Source organism: Equus caballus, chromosome 15 (assembly GCF_041296265.1).
Source record: "Equus caballus isolate H_3958 breed thoroughbred chromosome 15, TB-T2T, whole genome shotgun sequence".
Classification (NCBI taxonomy): domain Eukaryota; kingdom Metazoa; phylum Chordata; class Mammalia; order Perissodactyla; family Equidae; genus Equus; species Equus caballus.
Genome location: NC_091698.1, coordinates 18,445,119 through 18,463,668, shown reverse-complemented (window position 1 = coordinate 18,463,668; position 18,550 = coordinate 18,445,119). Strand labels below are relative to the sequence as shown.

Here is an 18,550-nt window from a genome sequence, read left to right as displayed (position 1 = left end):
TAAAAGAAGCTTTAAAGGCAACATCAGCCTACAAAAACTCCAAACTCTGAGTATAAGAGCTGTGACAGGAAGCTGACCACAGGTGGCATGACTTCTTTCGACACAAACACATAGGAAAACATTCTTCTCCAGCTAGGAGTGTCTAAGTTGAATCTTTCAAACAACATGTCGATAGTAAGTCTATCTGACAGCCCCCCACGGTGTTCTAAAACTTTTGCTCTAATCAAATATCAGCCACATGAATTCACGAGAAGGCAATAATATGAAAAAGACTTTATTAAACTTCTGCCACATCCTATTATGCTAAGCATTATTCTATCCCACTTAACCTTTGCTGACAAACAAGATTATAGTTTCTTTCCTAAACCAACAGGATCCTACAAAACTGCACAAAAGATAAAGAACCTAGGATTTCAAGTGATTTTGGAATAAAGAGTATCAATGGTATGACTTTAAAAGGGGGGTGCCTATGCTCAAGGAAAATAATATACAGAGTTGTATTGTAAATTTTGTCTTGAATTCTACGTAAAATATTTCACATTATCACAATATCAGAAACTCACTACAAAATCCGCAAGCCTCAGTTCAGATGCTTGTGTGCCTGGTAGCCATAACCAAACCAGTGTTACCTATGTAAGTTTCTCCTTCATTCACGGTGACCCACTGGGCACCCAAGTTAAGATGCAGGGTTGTAAATTAATTGAAATTAGGGTGGGGGAACATTACAGGTTTTTGTGGACAAAATTAACATCCTTTGGTTCTATTACAGTTTTCCTATTGCCAAAGGGATCTGAGATATTCCTTTAATAATATGCTACTTAGGTAAAATCAAAGAAATAATGGGGTGATAAGCCAAAACACAGGAAAGAAATGGGGTAAGATCACACACTTTGAGTATCAAAGCCTGGCTGCAAAAAAATATAAGCCAAGTGTGATGATCCTGTTACATAAAATCCACTTTTGGATTAAAGCTCAGGGACCCTGGTAGAGAAAGCTATACCAGGTCCTAGAATTAGTCTCGTCAAAGCCTGGACCTACTGTCTTGCAACATATGGCACTATACCATGGTCACCAGTTCAGCTCCTCAGTCTGGCACCACGTCAGCAATGTGCATGGGAGTGGGTGCCAGATCAAAGGCGGTCAAGGTGGGCTCTATGTGGCCTCCCCTTGAGTCTGTGTGCCCTTGACTGCTCTGACCCACAGAACACAGCACAAGTGACACTGTGCAAGTCTCTAGGCCTCGACCTTAAGAAACTGGCAGTTCTATTTCTTGTCTTTTGGAAAACTTACCAGGACCCCCCAGCTTCCATTTAAGAAGTCCAATTACTCTGAGACCACCACACAAAAGACCACGTGTGGGCACATGGTCAACAGCCCCAGCTGACCCAGCCTCCCAGTCATCCCTTCCAAGGGGCCAACCATGGGAGCAAAGTGACCTCCACCACCAAGTGACCCCCACTGATGCCTGCGGAACAGAAGGATCACCCAGCCAAGCCTGTCCTGACCCACAAAATCACGAGAAAAAATAAAGTAATTCTTGCTTTACACCTCTAAATTTGGGGGTCTGTTATGCTGCAAGAGATAATTGGAACAGTGTTCCTACTTTCTTCAGTTAATCTATTCTCCCTCTAAAACTATTAATTGTACTTGTTACATAACATGACTATATTTATTAAATATTAAGCTTAACCCTGCCTAACCACCTAACCATTCCAATTCTTAATATGTACCTACCAATGAAACCAGAAGATGGTGGGTTGGGCTGAATCTTCTCCTTAGTGTTCTCCTGGATAAAGTCCCAAAGCTGCCATATAAATTTAGGATGAAGGATGTAAAATGGCTGATTTGGGTTTCTCTGACGATGTTGAACATACGGGGTGAACAGGTTGTAATCTGGCTTCCTGTACCACTAAGAGAGAAAAAAAATGAACACAATCAAGAACAGCGGGCCACACTGTGAAAAGAAAAGACAGCACCCAGGTGGGTGGGGAGCCGATGTAGAGGCTGAGAGGCCGAGGGGTGGACGGCGTGGCAAGGTAATGACTCATCATTTCTACAGCACCTCCTCACTGGATGAGGGAGCTGGGACTCTGGCCCTGAGAGACTGATGCTTATTCTTCAGTAAAACGAGGGAGATGGCCGGGCAGGGTCAGTAGACGTCTCTGTAAAGGGCCGCATGGTAACCACGTTAGGCGTTCTGGGCCATACAGTCTCTGCTATAACTGCTGCACTCAACTCCGCCATGCTCTGCGAAAGTGGCCACACATAACGATACACGATGACCAGGCATAGCTGTGTTCCAATAAAACTTTATTTACAAATATAGGGCCAGATTTGGCCCATGGCTGTGGTTTGCTGACCTCTGGGCTCAGTCAGTCTACTTAAAGTATGTCTTCCAACTCTAATCTATAGTGACAGAAAGCATACTAGTTAGTGCCCAGGTCTGGGGTGAGGCTGGCAGGACTGAGCACAGGGTGCAGGGACTCTCTGGAGTGATGGAAACATTCCATATCTTAATTGTGGTGGTGGAAACATGACTATATAAAATTGCTAATACTCACAAAACGAACACTTACATTGACTGTACATAAATTATATGAAAAAATAAACAATAGGTTGATCTTTCAAAAAAAGTCTTCAGAAGCGTCGCAGGTGCCACCATGAATGGGATTTGGAAAAGGAGTGTGGGGGAGAGGCTTAGCTCATAGGGCTCTGAGGGGCCCACGATCCCTTCAAACAGACAAGGTGGATAAAAGGTGGGTATAGATTAAGATCCCAAGTAAGATTCCATGGTTGAATGAGTTCTATGGGCTTAAAAACTTTGAGAAGGACCGGGCCAGACCACCTTTCGTAAACTATGGTCTCAAGCCATGAGATAGCGGGAGGGAAGCAAGAGGACCGGGGGACTGTCAGTCAATTCTTTACCGCTCCTCCTCCAGGTCCTCATGTGACCGTATCGGAGCACAGGCCCCAGAGAAAGCAGTTTGTCACCTGGATTTCAGCACTGTTGCTGCCCAGAGCCACCGAGGTGGACAGCTCTGTGCTATGCACTTGGATGTAACCAACAGAGGAAAATAACAGGCCCCACAGCTAGAAGCTGTCAGCCTTTCCACAAACAGCAAGAAAGCTGTCAGACTTAAAACCAGAGGACCTCAGGCTAGGAAAGCAGCTGAAAAGTTCAAACATCCATTTGATGCCTGATTCTCAATAGGCTATACATATGAGAATGGACCAGAGAGCTGTCTCAAAAAACACACGTAGAGGCTATATGCTACACTTCTAGAAACGGGGCCCTGAGAGAGAATTCTGAAAAATACTCTCCAGGTGACTCTGATGTGCACTCTGGTTAAGAACCAGTTAGCAGTCATGCTAGGTATATGTCCAGCCTCAGTCTCAAAGAAGAACAGAGACAGAACGCTCCTTCCAGAGGGACCCATTCCACCTTGGGCAGCTCTCTTGGAAAGTTACCTCTCGGTGGAGCCAAGATCTGTTCCCCGACATTCATCCTAAGAAGGGTGCATTCTCTTGAGTCATAGCAGAAGTCGAAAGACACTCACTGGCACAGCTGATAGCATCTTTCATGAGGCTAAATGATCATCCATCTTTCCCAGCCCTCTTTAAAAAGCAGGTACACTGGCTTTTCTTCCAAGGTTTCACCAAAAGTAACTAGCTGCTTGTTCAGAAAGGCAATGATGTGCCAGAATGTCATGAATATAACTTGCTTATATTTTGATGGCTAGTAATAATCTTGTTTATGCTATACCATATATGATATATCATAAAAAGGCTTAGAGGCAGCAGCTAGAGTGGACACTTAAGAAAAGCCTGTAACACATGTCATTTAAATAATAATGAGCTCTGGATTCACAAAGTTTAGATTTCCTTGCCAAGCACTTCCAATATACAGGCATACCTCAGAGATATTGCAGGTTCAGTTCCAGATCACCACAATAAAGCAAATATTGCAATAAAGGGAGTCAATAAGTTCTTTGGTTTCCCAGTGCATATAAAAGTTATATTTACTGTATACGTATATCTTATGTTTAATACTGTAGTTGATTGAGTGTCAATAGCATTATGTCTAAAAAACAACGTACATACCTTAATTAAAAAATACTTTATTGCTAAAAAGTGCTGACCATCATCTGAGCCTTCAGCGAGTCATAACCTTTTTGCTGGTGGAGCCTCCTGCCTTGATGTTGATGGTGCTGACTGATCAGGGTGGTGGTTGCTGAAGGTGGGGGTGGCTGCGGCAAGTTCTTAACATAAGACAACAATGAGGTTTGCCACACTGATTGACTCTGCTTCATGAACAATTTCTCTGTAGCATGCGATGCTGTTTGACAGCATTTTACCCACAGAATTTCTTTCAAAATTGGAGTCAACCCTCTCAAACCCTGCTGCTGCTTTATCAACTAACTTTATGTAAATTCTAAATCCTTTGTTGTCATTTCAACAATCTTCACAGCATCTTCACCAAGAGTCGATTCCATCTCAGGAAACCACTTTCTTTGCTCACTCCTAAGAAGCAACTCCTTATCCGTTAGTTTTCTCATGAGATGGCAGCAATCCAGTCACATCTTCAGGCTCCACTTCGAATTCTAGTTCTCCTGCTGTTTCCACCACATCTGCAGTTACTTCCTCCACTGAAGTCTTGAACCCTCAAAGTCATCCATGAGGGTTGCAATCCACTTCTTCCAAATTTCTGTTAATGTTGATATTTTGACCTCTTTCCATAAAGCACAAATGTTCTTAATAGCATCTAGAATGGTGAAGCCGTTCCAGGAGGTTTTCAATTTACTTTTCTCAGAACCATCAGAGGAATCACTGTCTATGACAGCTATAACTTTATAAAATGTATTTCTTAAATAATAAGACTTGAAAGTTGAAACTACTCCTTGATCCATGGGCTGCAGAATGGATGTTGAGTTAGCAGGCATAAAAACAACATCAATCGCATTGTACATCTCCATCAGAGCTCTTGGTGACCAGGTGCATTGTCAATGAGCAGTAATATTTTGAACGGGATCCTTTTTTTTTCTGAGCAGTAGGTCTCAAGAGTGGGCTTAAAATATTCAGTAAACCACGTTGTAAACAGACGTGCTGTCATCCAGGCTTTGTTGTTCCATTTATAGAGCACAGGCAGAGTAGATTTGGCATAATTCTTAAGGGCCCTAGGATTTTTGGAATGGTAAATGAGCATTGGTTTCAAGTTAAAGTCACCTTCAGCATTACCCCTAACAAGAGACTCAGCCTGTTCTCTGAAGCTTTGAAGCCAGGCACTGACTTTTCCTCCTGAGCTATGAAAGTCCTAGCTGGCATCTCCTTCCAACATAAGGCTGTTTCATCGACACTGAAAATCTGTTGTTTAGTGGAGCCACCTTCACTGATTCTCTCAGCCAGATCTTCTGGATAACCTGGAGACATCAGCACTTGCTGCTTCGCCTTGCACGTTTGTTATCGAGGTGGCTTCTTTCCTTCAACCTCATGAACCAACCTCTGCTAGCTTCAGACTTTCCTTCTGCAGCTTCCTCCCCTCTCCGTCTTCACAGAATCGAAGAGTTAGGGCCTTGGTCTGGATTAGGCTTTGGCTTAAGGGAAGGTTGTGGTGGTTTGATCTTCTATCCAGACCGCTAAAACTTTCTCCGTATCAGCAACAAGGCCGTTTCACTTTCTTTGTGTTCATTTGTTTCTTTTTGTTTCATTCGTGTGTTCACTGAAAACAGCACTTTTAATTTTCTTCAGAACTTTTCCTTTGCATTCATAACCTGGCTGTTTGACACAAGAGGCCTAGGTTTCGGCCTGTCTCGGCTCTCAACATGCCTTCCTCATGAAGCTTAAGCATTTCTAGCTTTTGATTTAAAGTGAGAGATGTGAGACTCTTCCTTTCACCTGAACACTTAGAGGCTGTTGTAGCGTTATTAATTGGCCTAATTTCAATATTGTTGTGTCTCAGGGAATAGGGAGGTTCAAGGAGAGGGAGAGAGATGGAAAAATGGCCGGTCAGTGGAGCAGTCAGAGCAAACACAACATTTTATCAATTAAGTTGGGTGTCTCATATGGGCGTGGTTCGTGGTGCTCCAAAACAATTACAACAGTAACATCAAAGGTCACTGACCACAGATCACCATATATAGCAATAAAAAAGTTTGAAATATTTTGAGAATTACCAAAATGTGACACAGAAACAAGAAGTGAGCAAATGCTGTTGGAAAAATGGCTCCAGTAGACTTGCTTGACGCAGGGTTGCCACAAACCTTCAATTTGTAAAAAACTCAGTATCTGCGAGGCACAATCAAGTGAAGCACAATAAAGTGAAGAAGGCCTGTATCTCAAAAGGTCTTGTAACTGCCTGGAAGGTGACGCATCCGTATCACAAGGAAAAATTCTGAACTTAATCAGCCCAACCTCTAGTGTAACTAGGAATTTCTGAACATTTAGACGTTGCACAACTGTTTCTGTTTTAAAAATCCTTTAGAGCAAAAGCCCTTTTTCTTTAGATGGATAATGTTCACCAAGTATGCTACTGGAGCTGGGTACCACATGGCAGGAACACACATGTATTTAAGCGGCGCCCACTATCAGTTTCATTCTGTCAAAGCTTGATCCCTGACTTGCTCCCACTATTAATCATTCAGCAGCACTGTCTGACCATCAGGGTAGAGGCCCAAAGAAACACTTACTAGGTTAAGATTTGCAGAGTAAGGAGCGGGGTCCCAGGCCACCAAAATGACATCTTTATACAATGAACTGTCAATGAAGTGATGGTTGGGGTTGGTCAGAATCTACAAATACACAGAAAAGTCATTTCAAAACAAGTGTTTGGTTCTCCAAAATTATATTTTAAAAACAGAGGAAAATTTCAAAAATGAATCATAGCAAGAAAAACAACATCCCTCAAACTTTATATTTCCCTCTAGGGGCGGGAGAGAGGCTGGAATTGCATGCTAAAGCACTCAAAGAAATGTTTGGGGAAATGAGGGGTTTTTATTAATCTACCAGTTCTTACATTTTCACCAGCACTGTCCTCATCTCTACTGGTATCGAATCAGCTCCTGGAAGCTGTAACTCCCCAGCTATTCTGGGCCCCCGGCCTCTCCCACCACAGCCTTCCCAGGTGATCTGGAGAGAGAGTAGCAGGCGGGGATGAACTGAGGCCCGAGGCACCTGCAGAGTGCCAGCCTCAGGACAGACAGCACAGGGAGCCAGCGGACCTGTGTCAGCCCCGGATGACTGTCTCCCTCTGTGGCCCTACCTGCTCTCAGATGAGTCCGTCAATCTCACCTGCCAATCATCTTTTTTTTAACAAGTTTGGGGAAAAAATAATGTATTAATTTTACTGAGTTTTAAGGTGTGATTTTTCAGTTTTTAAGATGCACTTTTTTCCTTCACATAATATTTCTGAAGTTAGGCTATATCTTACAGGTGGCATGTACTTTAATTTGATGGGGGTTATCTCCTCCTCTCTGAAACGCTATTAAAGGAATGGCAAATCTTACAATCAACAGCATCTATGAATTAAGGAAATATGGTAACTGTTTCTTACTTGCTGCAAGCTGCCTGGCTCTGGGTACCACACAGAAAGCTAATCTTTTGTTCTGCAACCAACTTATGATAAATCACACATTGCTTCGTTTTTTCTATATAGTTTGAAACTCTAGAAATTGTTGTGGTTTATTTTGAGAATAATTCTGCTATAAATTTGGTAAACATTCTTATTAAAGAAAAGAGATATTTTCATTTTCAATTAAACAATCCATTTTCATTTTTTAAATTTTCAAATAACAGACTCAGGTTTCCAAGCTACCCTACTGGCACTTGCATTCTGTCCCTTTGCTTTTCTACCCTTCATCCCTTGCATTTCTGTCATGATTTCTTCTAAGTTTAACTGTTTTTCCCTCAGTTCTCAAAATGCAACATGCTAAGTCTATGATTATATACATACATATATATATTTTTGTATCTACTTTGATCTTTTCTTTTGATCTTATTTACTCATTTCTTCCTATTCATGTCACACACAAATTCCCATTTCTCTACATTTTTCCACATTAATTCTTTATAATTACAAGACCCAGAGAAATAAGGTAGATTGTGGTCATGGATAACTAGGTAATTTCTCTTCACTTATCCAACTAAATGACTTACCTATAAAAAGCACATCTGTGAAAACACTCCATCCGCCTTACCTGGGAATTAATGATGCGCACGGTGGTTTTATTTCCAACATCCTTCTCATAGCCACGTGTAGGAGCAGAGTTAAATCTCAAAACTGCATCATGAGAATCTAAGGGCACATAAGTGACAAACTTACTTTGTTTTTTTCTCTGTAGAATCAACAAAATCTAGGAAAAAAGACTGTTAAAGCAAATCTTTCAATACCTGAAACCAATCAGATGCCACTCCTAGAGTTAAGATACTCATAACCAGTCTACTGCCTATGTAGAACGAGATCTTAGCTAGGGGGCAAATCAAGATGGGAACATACAAATCCATTACAAGTGGTCCCATCTCATCTAAGTTATATTTAGATACTTATGTGTTCACATTCTTTAAAGGTGACATGCTTTATGCAGCCATTCTCCTAAAGATTCCAAAACATTTTGAAGATGGACTCTGTAGGAGCAGGTAAGGATGCCATAAACAGGGGCTGCTCGTCTGCAGTTTGTTATTGCTTGTAGAGCATGGAGGCTGCTCAAGGTGCCTCTAAGGCTGCTGCCTGCACTAAGATCAAGTGTGACTCTCATACAGTGACAGCCACAACCTTCAACGCAACTTTATCACTTTCGGGTGTTGGTTTGTGCTTAAAAAAGAAAACCAGCCCTGATTTCTGTGCATCTTTACATATTGTTGACGATGCCAAGACCCATGTGAGAGCAATCTTAGAACATTCTGCATTCCCAGCAGAATTCCCAGTCTGACTTATTGCCGCAGCCCTGGAGGATGGGAGAGACCACTAACAGTACGGCTACCAAGGCTCCTTATATTCTGCAGAGGCACACTTTGTTCACCAAGCTTCAACTACAACATAAATCTATGTCTCTCTTCATTCAACTTGACAGTCAGACTTTCCCAAGTTCTCTGAGGTCCCAGGGAAAGCAAGGCTCCCATTTCATGGAGGCTGACAAGGAGATGAGCATGAGGTGGAGAAAGATGGGCTCACTTGATTAAGGAATGGGAATGGAAGACATGCTCCCTTTCCACAAAGCAGTCTATACGCACACATGTCTTGAAATTTCCCGAGCCAGCTAATGTGTTTCCCAGAAACCAGCCTGAAAGCAGAGTTAATCAGCAATAAGGAAATTTTTATGGGCTACCTTTAGCTTCAAAAATTCCACGCACATTTCAAGTTTAACTTGGGGCAATGACAATGCCTGTTTGTGTGAGTGAGAGGCGAGAGACGAGATTATGTTTCTTATTTGCCAAAGAGCCTGTGGATACACCCTGCATTCACCACGACCACGTCCCACACAAGTCCCTATAGCAGCTCGCCTCCTTCACTTGCGTCCTGCTAGCCCCTCCTGAGCGGACTCCTTGGGAGAGAGCTCCCCACCCTCTAAGTAGTGGAAACTCTGCACGAGCGCCACCATTAACGCCACGTCACAAAAGATAACTTTTCTGACAAGCCCTGAACTCAGAATTCAGATTCCAGTTTTGACTATCAAAATCAATACACTTTCGGAACACAAAGAATGCATAAAGGGTTCCTGGCTACATCATCAAAAAACCCCATAATGTTCTTTTAGAGGAAATTTTGCTATGAGCTGCCACCTGTTTCAGTAAATAAAGCACTGCCACACAGACACACTCATTTGTGAGTCTATTGTCTGTAAGGGCGGACTTGGGTTGTGACAGACACACTGTCTGACAGACCCTACAATATTTACTATTTGGCTCTTAACAAAACAAAAAGGCTTGCTAGTCTCTAGATTGTAGGTGATCTACGCTTTGCATAAATGATGCCAAAAACCCTGAACACTTTCGATTTTCTTTACTTCACAATTTAAGCACTTGCTCACCCCTTTTTGGTAATGAATTGCTTTATTATCTATTTTTATTGAATAGTGTTTTGTCATAAAAATTCAAATGACATTTGAGCCAGAAAAATTAGATTATTCAGAGCAGTGGCTCTCACTTTTCGGTCTCAGGACCTCTTTATACTCTCAAAAATTACTGACAACCTGAAGACCTTCTGTTTATTTGGAATACAATTTTCAATATATACCGTATCAGAAAGCACAGTAGAAAACTTTAAAATGTTTATTAATTTAAAATAACATGTTTATGAAAACTAACTGCATTTTCAAAAAAATAGTGAGAAGACTGGCAATGTTTTAAATGTTTTCAAATGTCTGGGCCGTCCAGCTTCTGAGAGGACAGCTGGCTTCTCGGACCTGCTCCGACATTCAAGCTGCTGCACGACGTCACTTTAGCTGAAGCCTGCGAAGGCGCGGACGGATCGCTGAGAACGGGAAGAATACTGTCAGTCTTCCCAGGTTACTGGGAAGATTCTTCCTTGATACTTCATCAAAACTTGACAAGTGCTGGCTGCTTAAGAGTTAGTTGCAAGGTGGAATGTGAAATAATATCAATGAAATTTCATGCTCTGTTACACTAAAATCTATTAGTTTATCTTGCTCTTATAATGGATGATTCACACGTGCATAATTTTATCACATCATGCAATGATTGTTTAGAACTATTAGTTCAATAAGTTACTCAGATCTTTCAAATACCGATGTATTTCATTATAGACTATCCAAAAAAATCACACTAGTTAATATCACTACGGATCTCATCAGTTTTTAAGCATGAGCAGCTTCCAAACTCATGGTTGAAAGCTTGAATTTTGTCACTGGCAACAAATACTGCCAGTTATTTTCCTAAAAGTGACAGCCTCACTTAATTCCTTTTTGAGAAAATATCTGCCAAATACCCAAATATGAATAAAGTATGACTGTCTGCCATTTGTTTCGAGTAAAAATTGTGTTTCATGACAAAGTGGCTAGTTCTGCTCACAAGTCAGTCACACTGTGCCTTCCACTGCACCAACGGTGGCATGCAGAAGTGCATTTCACAGTATCGCCCTACTTGCCTCAAAAACACGCGTACTCAAAGGCTGAGATTCAGTGAAACCAATAATTTTACTGCTTCATTGAGGACATCCATAAGGAAACTGGCACTCTCTTCTTTTACTGCTATGCTGGCAGAGAAAAATACCAGGACACTTAGCATCAGTGGGTATCACTGCCTTGATTTGTATTAAACAGCAGTTTTATCCAACAATGCTTTTGCACCATCAGTGCAAAGGTCAACAGTTATAAAGACCTCTGAGTATTATCATAAAAATAGTTTTCACTTGTGACCCCCCCAACAGGGTCTTGGGGACCCCAAGCATAAGCATAAGCAGACCATACTATGTGCACTGCTGACCCCCTGACAAGGCAGAGAGTGAGAGGAGGCTCCAGACAGTGAGGTGACGGCCAGGGCCTCAGAGGTCATGAAGACAACAGCAGGGCAGGAAGCGTGAGGCTTACACTCCTAAAGCCCGGCTCTCCCACTACACCCTGCGGCCCTTAGGCACGGCCTGTCTAAACGGAACGCAGACATGCCAGGGATGCCAAGCAGTGATGCATTTCAAGTCAATCAGGCAGTAATTCCAAACTAACTGTATCTCTCCTGAAAATGTTCCACATTTTAAATGCCAGTGTTCTACACTGAGGTGTGTTTCAAGCCTTCGAACAACTTCACAAGGCACAGGGCACGGAAATGCCGCCTGGCTTATCTCCTTTGGAAGTGGCACAAGTCTGCAGAATTCAAAGGCCAATTTCGTGGAGGAGCCAGGGAGGTAGAGGCGGAGGCTCTGGATGGAGACTGAACCTCCTTCAAGCTGCCAGTGAACAGAACTGGATCAGGACAGGGGGTGACGGGCGTGCGGGGGAGGACGAGCTGAGAGCGTGTCTATCATGCAGACTTGTTTTGTAAATGTATGTCTGGCTGTGCATCTCCTTGATAATGTGCCTTAAAAAACTAAGCTGTCCATTCACATTTAGAAAAGGAGGAATGATCAGACAGCAAGCACAAGGGGAATAAGGTAAAGCATCATTTCTGCAGAAGGCATTTCCAGGCTAGAGCGGATTCACATTGACCTTGAGAACAGAGCCAGGGTACGTTCACTCACTGAAGGAAGATGAACACCCTTCAAAGAGCAGCCAGCCAGGAGGTGCACCAGCACTAAGTCCCCGCCTGCCTTGGGCACTACACTCCACCACCTCCTCCTCTTCTCCTGCACTCCTCCAGAAAACTAGATCTGAACAGCCAGGAGCAAGCACCTCTAGTCTTTAGGGAAACGCCTGCCTGCCGAAGAGATGATTCATCTCTCTCCAGCCTCTGCCGCCCCATCTGGCTCACCTCCCACCCGGACTTCTGCAACCTGACTTACCTCCCTGGTGCCCTCAATTCTAGGCTCTGGAGCAATCTCTCTAAAATGAAAGCTCAGCCATCCACCCCTCTGCTTCACAGATCTCACTGCCTCTGCACCACCAGCCCAGGACTCAGAGCTGAGTTTCTGGAGACCCAGAAGGAGGTCTGAACCCAGGTTCCACCCACTGTAGCTCTGCATGCCTCCATTTCCTTATCGGTAAAACAGGAATAATCCTGTCCATTGCTTAGGGTTGCAAAGCTTACAGCAGTTAACCCACGAAAGCATTTAGAACAGGACCTTGTCTGCAGTAAGCACGCTATAAGTGGCTCCTATTATTACAATTATTCAGTAAAGTCTAATTTCTGTAGAATAATGCACAAGAACATCCATCAGCTGACATCCTGCCCACCTGTCCGGTTTTTCTGTCTCCTCTCCCCGTCCCAGTGCCTAGTGCTCTCCATAGCTCTGATCACACACACCGCACATTGTGCTGTTTCTCACCTCCCTGTTATGCTGGCCTTTGGCCCGGATTCCCCTCTTCTGAGCAGTCTTTGATAACCCCCCCCGATGACTCTGCCCAGCCATCAGCCCCCACGGTGGGTTAGGATTCCACTGTCATTTCTTCCCCGTCAGACTACATATCTCCCGTCCTTCTAACCACAATATTGGAACTGTCTGTTTACGATCTGTCTTCCCCACTAGACTGCAGAGGATTTGAGGTTTAGGTCTGTGTCTTATTCATCTTTGTGTCACTAGTGGCTAGCATAGTATCAGGCCTCAGAGAGATGGGAATCGATAAATAATCAACGCTTGTTAAATGACTGTATGATCTGCTTTCCTGCTTTTTTTAGGTAAGATATCAGGATACGCCAAATCCCAAGCGCTTACCACCAAGTACTCTGCGCCCCACTCCCTGCACACTCGTCTCCCCACTCTCCCATTTCCCACACACTCCCAGCTACACAGCTCCTGATCTCCCACCTCCAGGCTACTACTGTTCAGAGTAGACATTTCTCTTCTGTAGCCTGTGTCCACAGGACTGTCGCTCGCTGATCTCACTACCAAATTATTGTTTATACGTATGGGTGAAAAAACATCATCTCCTGACTCTAGGAAACACTGTTCCAAGTTTCCAAAGCCGTTCAGTTTGCTCTTCAATGTCATACTGGAAGGGGAGGTGTTTACAACTGCCACACCATTGTTCTCAGAAACATCCCATGGTCTAACCGCCTGGGAACAGGGGAGACAGGACCCCACTGCCAACGTAGCAACAAGCACAGGGAGCCAGAGGGCAGCCAGGAAGCAAACCTGAGGCGCAGCTGGGTCTCCCTGTCCCAGAGGGATTTGCTGAGCGTTGAGGGACAGTTCAGCCCGCAGGGGGCCTCCAGCAGGGCTGACTGGGGCTAGTCGCAGGTACCCTTCTAACTCTGCCCTCAGTTTTTCATAAGACCATGACCTTTTGTAAGTCATTTGATCTTCATTTAGTCAACTCACAAGTAGATATTCAGGGTCCAAGATGAATTTGGCTGACTAGCAGTACAGCACGCCCCACTATTCCCAGTGGCCTGAAGGAAGCGGCTATACGAGAATTTGTTTTTATTAAGAAAGCCGTTAACAACTATGCGGTAATAAGCCCGTGTACATTCAGGTGAGCAGGAAGGAGAAATGTCAGCACCTGGCCCGCAGGAGCACTGATGCTAAGAGACACCAGGTAACAAAAATGAAAGACTTTTCATTTTCACAAACTGAATTATGCTAAGGCTACATATGCTTAAAATGGAAGGTACAAAATTAGATTCAAAGGAATCTAGGCAAAACAACAAAGAATTTTTAAAAAACTTCTGTGCGTTCTTCAGCTCTGACTCTACAATTCTAATCATGAAGCTGTGTGTAAGTGCATACAATGTAAATTAAATCTAGATACTAGAAACTAACAAAGATATAACTGACATTGCATGTTCCCCAGAAACGGGTAATTCCCAGTGTCTTTCACACTCTTCCAAATTCTGAATGGAGTAGAGTTTACAAGGCTCTGGTCAGGAATATTTACGCCAGAATAAAGAGCAAGGGAATTCTCTCTGACATAGCAATCCAAATATGCAGCTCCGATGTAGCGGTGTTTAAACAAAGCAAAACAAAACCAGAAGCAAGCTACTGCCCTTAGAGCATAATACTTAATTCCTTCTTACATTATTAATAACGGTCCTGGGAAACGAGGAAGAACTGTGGTGTTACTTCGCCCCAGGGACCTCTAAAACCACTACTCTTTCCTAATCAATTGCAGGCTGCTCGGCTCTGGCTTTGGCCACATGTGACACGTGGACAGTGTTACTACGAGCCTGCTATAATGTCAGCACAGGGACACTGGGACCCAGACCTCAGGCCCAGACTTGTGCCTTGCTTTTTTAGCTTTTTAAAAATTTCACATTCAGCTTCATGCCCAAGAACATCTGAGATGAGGTCCAGGCTGTGGGACCTGATTATAATGGCACCACCCTATTTCAAGACAGCTCTGAACATTCAGGTGAGCAGGAAGGACTCTGAACGCTTCAAGGACACAGAACAATGAATGGGTCCAAGAAACAACAGTTACTCCTTTCTCACATGTGCACAACGCCTCCTGAAAGGCCCTTCTGGATTAGTTAGGAGTTAACTGTCTAATATGAGGATGTATTAGACACCACTGTTTTACCTCTAGACTGGAGACCAACACAGTGTCTGAGTCACTTTTGTTTTCTTGGCACCTAGCACAGAAGCTGCCACATGGGAGGGGCTGAACACATTTGTAAAATGACTGAATGAGTGTAAAGGGCCAAACTGCCTGCTCACAGGTACAGCAATGGAATCAGCCTGGGCATAGAGGGAAGTCTAAGGTCTTAAGGCATCCAGGGGAAGAAGGAATTCTGCACTCAGACTGCAAGAGAGAAACCCTGCCTGCATTTCCCACCTGCCCTCCTGCCCACAGATTTCCAGCTCCAGACTGCAGTAGCAGCTCCGACCTGAATTCTCAGCCTGGCCAGTCCCCACAACCACAGGAGCAAGGCCTTAAAATAAACCTCTCTCGGGTAGCCTGCTGGCACAGTGGTCAAGTGAGCACTTTCCGCTTCGGTGGCCCAGTAGTTGCGGTTGGGATCCCGGGTGCGGACATGGCACTGCTTGGCAAGCCATGCTGTGGTAGGCGTCCCACATATAAAACAGAGAAAGATGGGCACCGATGTGAGCTCCGGGCCAGTCTTCCTCAGCAAAAAGAGGAGGATTGGCAGCAGTTAGCTCAGGGCTAAACTTCCTCAAAATAAATAAATAAACCTCTCTCTCTCTCTCTCCATATACATCCCATCGCTCTGTTTCTCCGGAGAGGCCTAATATAGGAACTATGAAACAGAAGCGTTCCTGAGCTCTTGACATGGATTTGAAGGGAGCTCAGAAGGGAAGCTGCCAGCCCAGGGTGTGGTGGCGCTATCTGCCATCTTGGAGAAGGTCTCTACCAGGCGCACTGGCCATGACCCAAAGGCTGGGTTGGTGCCAACGGGTGGGACGTGAGAACCCCCTGTTCCGACAGGAGCGACGTTCTCAACGGTAGCCGGGCGCCCTCAGAGCCCTAACATCGGTTTAGCCCCTAAAGTAACTAAAATCGTCGTCACGTCTGCTTCTCTTTGGAGCCGACACCCGGACCGCCGCTGCCCTCCTCTCGTTCCTCCCCCGTAACTCTACCGCAGGGCGGGCTCAGCATGCAGCTGGGGGCCAGGCACTAACGGAGGACCGAGACTCGGGGGGCGCAGGGGCGCGGCGGCCACGGGCGCTGGCCTTGCCCTCCCCTGGCTCCCGCGCCGGGACCACCTCTGCTCTAAGGCCGCCCCAAAGAGCACCGCTGCTGGGACGCCAACCGGCCCCGTCCCAGCGAGGGACAAGCACCCTAGGGCTCCAGCTGACGTCGGGAACTCCCCGGCCTGCCCCGGGAGCTCCAGACCGCCCGCGCCCAGCACGCCGCCGGGGGCCCGCGCCTAGACCCACCTATCTCCTCGCCCAGGGAGGAGTTGAGGATGGCGCCGGCCGACATGACCACGGCGCAGGAGCGCAGGCCGCGCGGGTGCAGGCGGCCGAGCGGCACGCGGGGCACCAGGTGGCGCCAGCCCAGCGCCGCGAAGGGCGCCTCGGAGCCGTCGAGCGTGCGCACGCGCACACGGCGCCGCAGCGCGCACAGCAGCTGGGCCCGGCTGCGGCCGGCCGCGCGCCGCCCGCGGAAGCGCACGCCGTGCCTGTTGGCGCCCAGGTAGTCCTTCATGGCGCGCTGCAGGCGCGGGCTGAGCATGCGCGAGGACACGTTGCCCTGCCACAGCCGCTGCAGGAAGGCCCGGGACATGGAGGCGGCCCGCCGGGCCCCGCCGCCCTCCTGCACCGCCTGGCTCCCGGCCTGCGGGCCGGGCCCCTTCCTTGCTCGCCGCCGCTGCGCCGGGCCTGCCGGCAGCACTGCCTCCCGCCGGCCGCCGTCCCCGGGCGCTAGGGGCCCCGGCGTGCCCTGAGCGTGGCTGTGCGCCCCTGGCTGACCGGCAGCAAAGAAGTAGTCGTCGTCCTCCGGGTAGAAAGCACTCTGAGATTTTCTCCCGATCTGGGATGCCAAGAACTCTTCTGTACTTTCAAACCCATCTTGCCCCTCGGCCCCTTTCTGCAGGTCGCCGGGACCCGCGAGAAAGGGGCCAGACGGGCGTCCCCGGAGCAGCGCGCTGTCGGCGTCCACGCCTTCCGGCAGGGAGGGCTCCTGCGCGGCGCCCATGATGGCCCTCTGCTTCCCCTGCAGGGGCAGCAGCCTCCGGGTCTCCAGGACTGAGAAGGAGCTGGGCGCGGGCTCGGCAGGGCTGCTGTCGGTGAAGTAGATGAAAATCACCACGAAGAGGAGCCCCCACGCAAATATCCCGCAGAGCATTCGTTGTCTCCATTGCTTCAAGTGTGGTTTCATGGCAGGTCTCTGGGGTCGGCCCCTTGTGTCCTAAAGCGGTGGGAGGAACGAACCTGAAAAACAGCGAAGTCTGCAGTTAGCCAACGTGGGACACCCGCTCAGACATCGCTGGGGACAGTCTATCTGAGCAGTGATTCTGCAGGGAACGGATAGAAGAGACATCAGACACCAGCATTATCTGGGAACTTTGGCTAAATTCAGGTGTCATATTCTCCCCACTTCAGACCGCTGGAAGACGGACGCTCCCGCATCTCAGCCACCCATCCCAACAAACCCTCCCGGCAACTGAGTTTCCATAATTCCAGTTTGGAAAAGCAAACCAGGAGAGTCAAGCAGAGTTTGCCCACTTCTACCTGCTTATCAGACCACCAAAAGGCTCAAAGCTTATATATTGTACAGTGGCACTGATGTGCATTTCTAAGGGGTGACAACCGTATCTGATTCTTCATGGTCTCCCCCAGGCCCAGGAGGCTGCCTGGAACATACCAGAAGTCCACTTATGGTCCTAAATAAGCAACGCTTCAGTGACTATGGCTGTGGGCAGATGTTATGCCAGTGTGTCTGTGGACTCAACAATAAATGCTCTCAAATAATGCCTTCCTACTTCATTCTCACCATGAGTCTCTGATGGAGTAAGTGGGAAGTGTGTTCAAATTTTAAATAAGGAAGGCCATGAGGAGAGAGCTTGCTCATTCTAGATGAGCCTCAAACGAGAAAGGCTGAGAAAGGAGGCAGAGAGGAAAAGTGTAAGATCAAATGTAAGAGACAAGGAACCTCTCCTTCATACAGTATTGCAACCCATGTTTACTGCTCTGCTGCTATGTGGGGAGCACAGTGCTTGGTACTAGGGGAAGCAATAAAACATTAATAAGAAATGCACCTAACCTTCAGGAATGTAAGCAAAATCCCAGAAGGGAAAAACATGAGGCATGTGTGTGGAATAATAATTGAGCTTGCTGGAGCTTAAAGCGGAGCACTGTGCCCGAGACAGGCAGACACTGAATAAATACTGGTTGAAAGAAGCACCTGAATCTGTGTGTGTGCACGTGTTGGGGGTGGGGGCTGTGTGTCTGCAGGAGTGCATGGTTGTGTGTCTGGATGACGGGGTTGGAAGAAGTAGGGAGGCCACTCAGGGAGAACTTAACTGGAAAGCAACACCCTTCCAGCCATGG

The 18,550-nt window shown here is 46.2% G+C and overlaps 1 protein-coding gene across 10 annotated transcripts in view; it reads right to left on the bottom strand.

Moving 5' to 3' along the window:
• Window positions 1-18,550, bottom strand: part of ST6GAL2 (ST6 beta-galactoside alpha-2,6-sialyltransferase 2) — a 72,799-nt gene that overhangs the window by 16,832 nt on the left and 37,417 nt on the right. For all 10 annotated transcript variants that reach the window (XR_011426227.1, XM_023618465.2, XM_023618466.2 and 7 more), the window contains exons 2-5: window positions 16,436-17,431; window positions 8,190-8,287; window positions 6,684-6,785; window positions 1,735-1,909 (exon numbers count right to left, since the gene is read on the bottom strand). Coding sequence is in view for 9 of the 10 variants with exons in the window: in XM_023618465.2 (XP_023474233.2) it covers window positions 1,735-1,909; window positions 6,684-6,785; window positions 8,190-8,287; window positions 16,436-17,378 (1,318 nt within the window). In the remaining variant the exon portion in view is untranslated. The remainder of the gene's footprint in view (window positions 1-1,734; window positions 1,910-6,683; window positions 6,786-8,189; window positions 8,288-16,435; window positions 17,432-18,550) is intronic.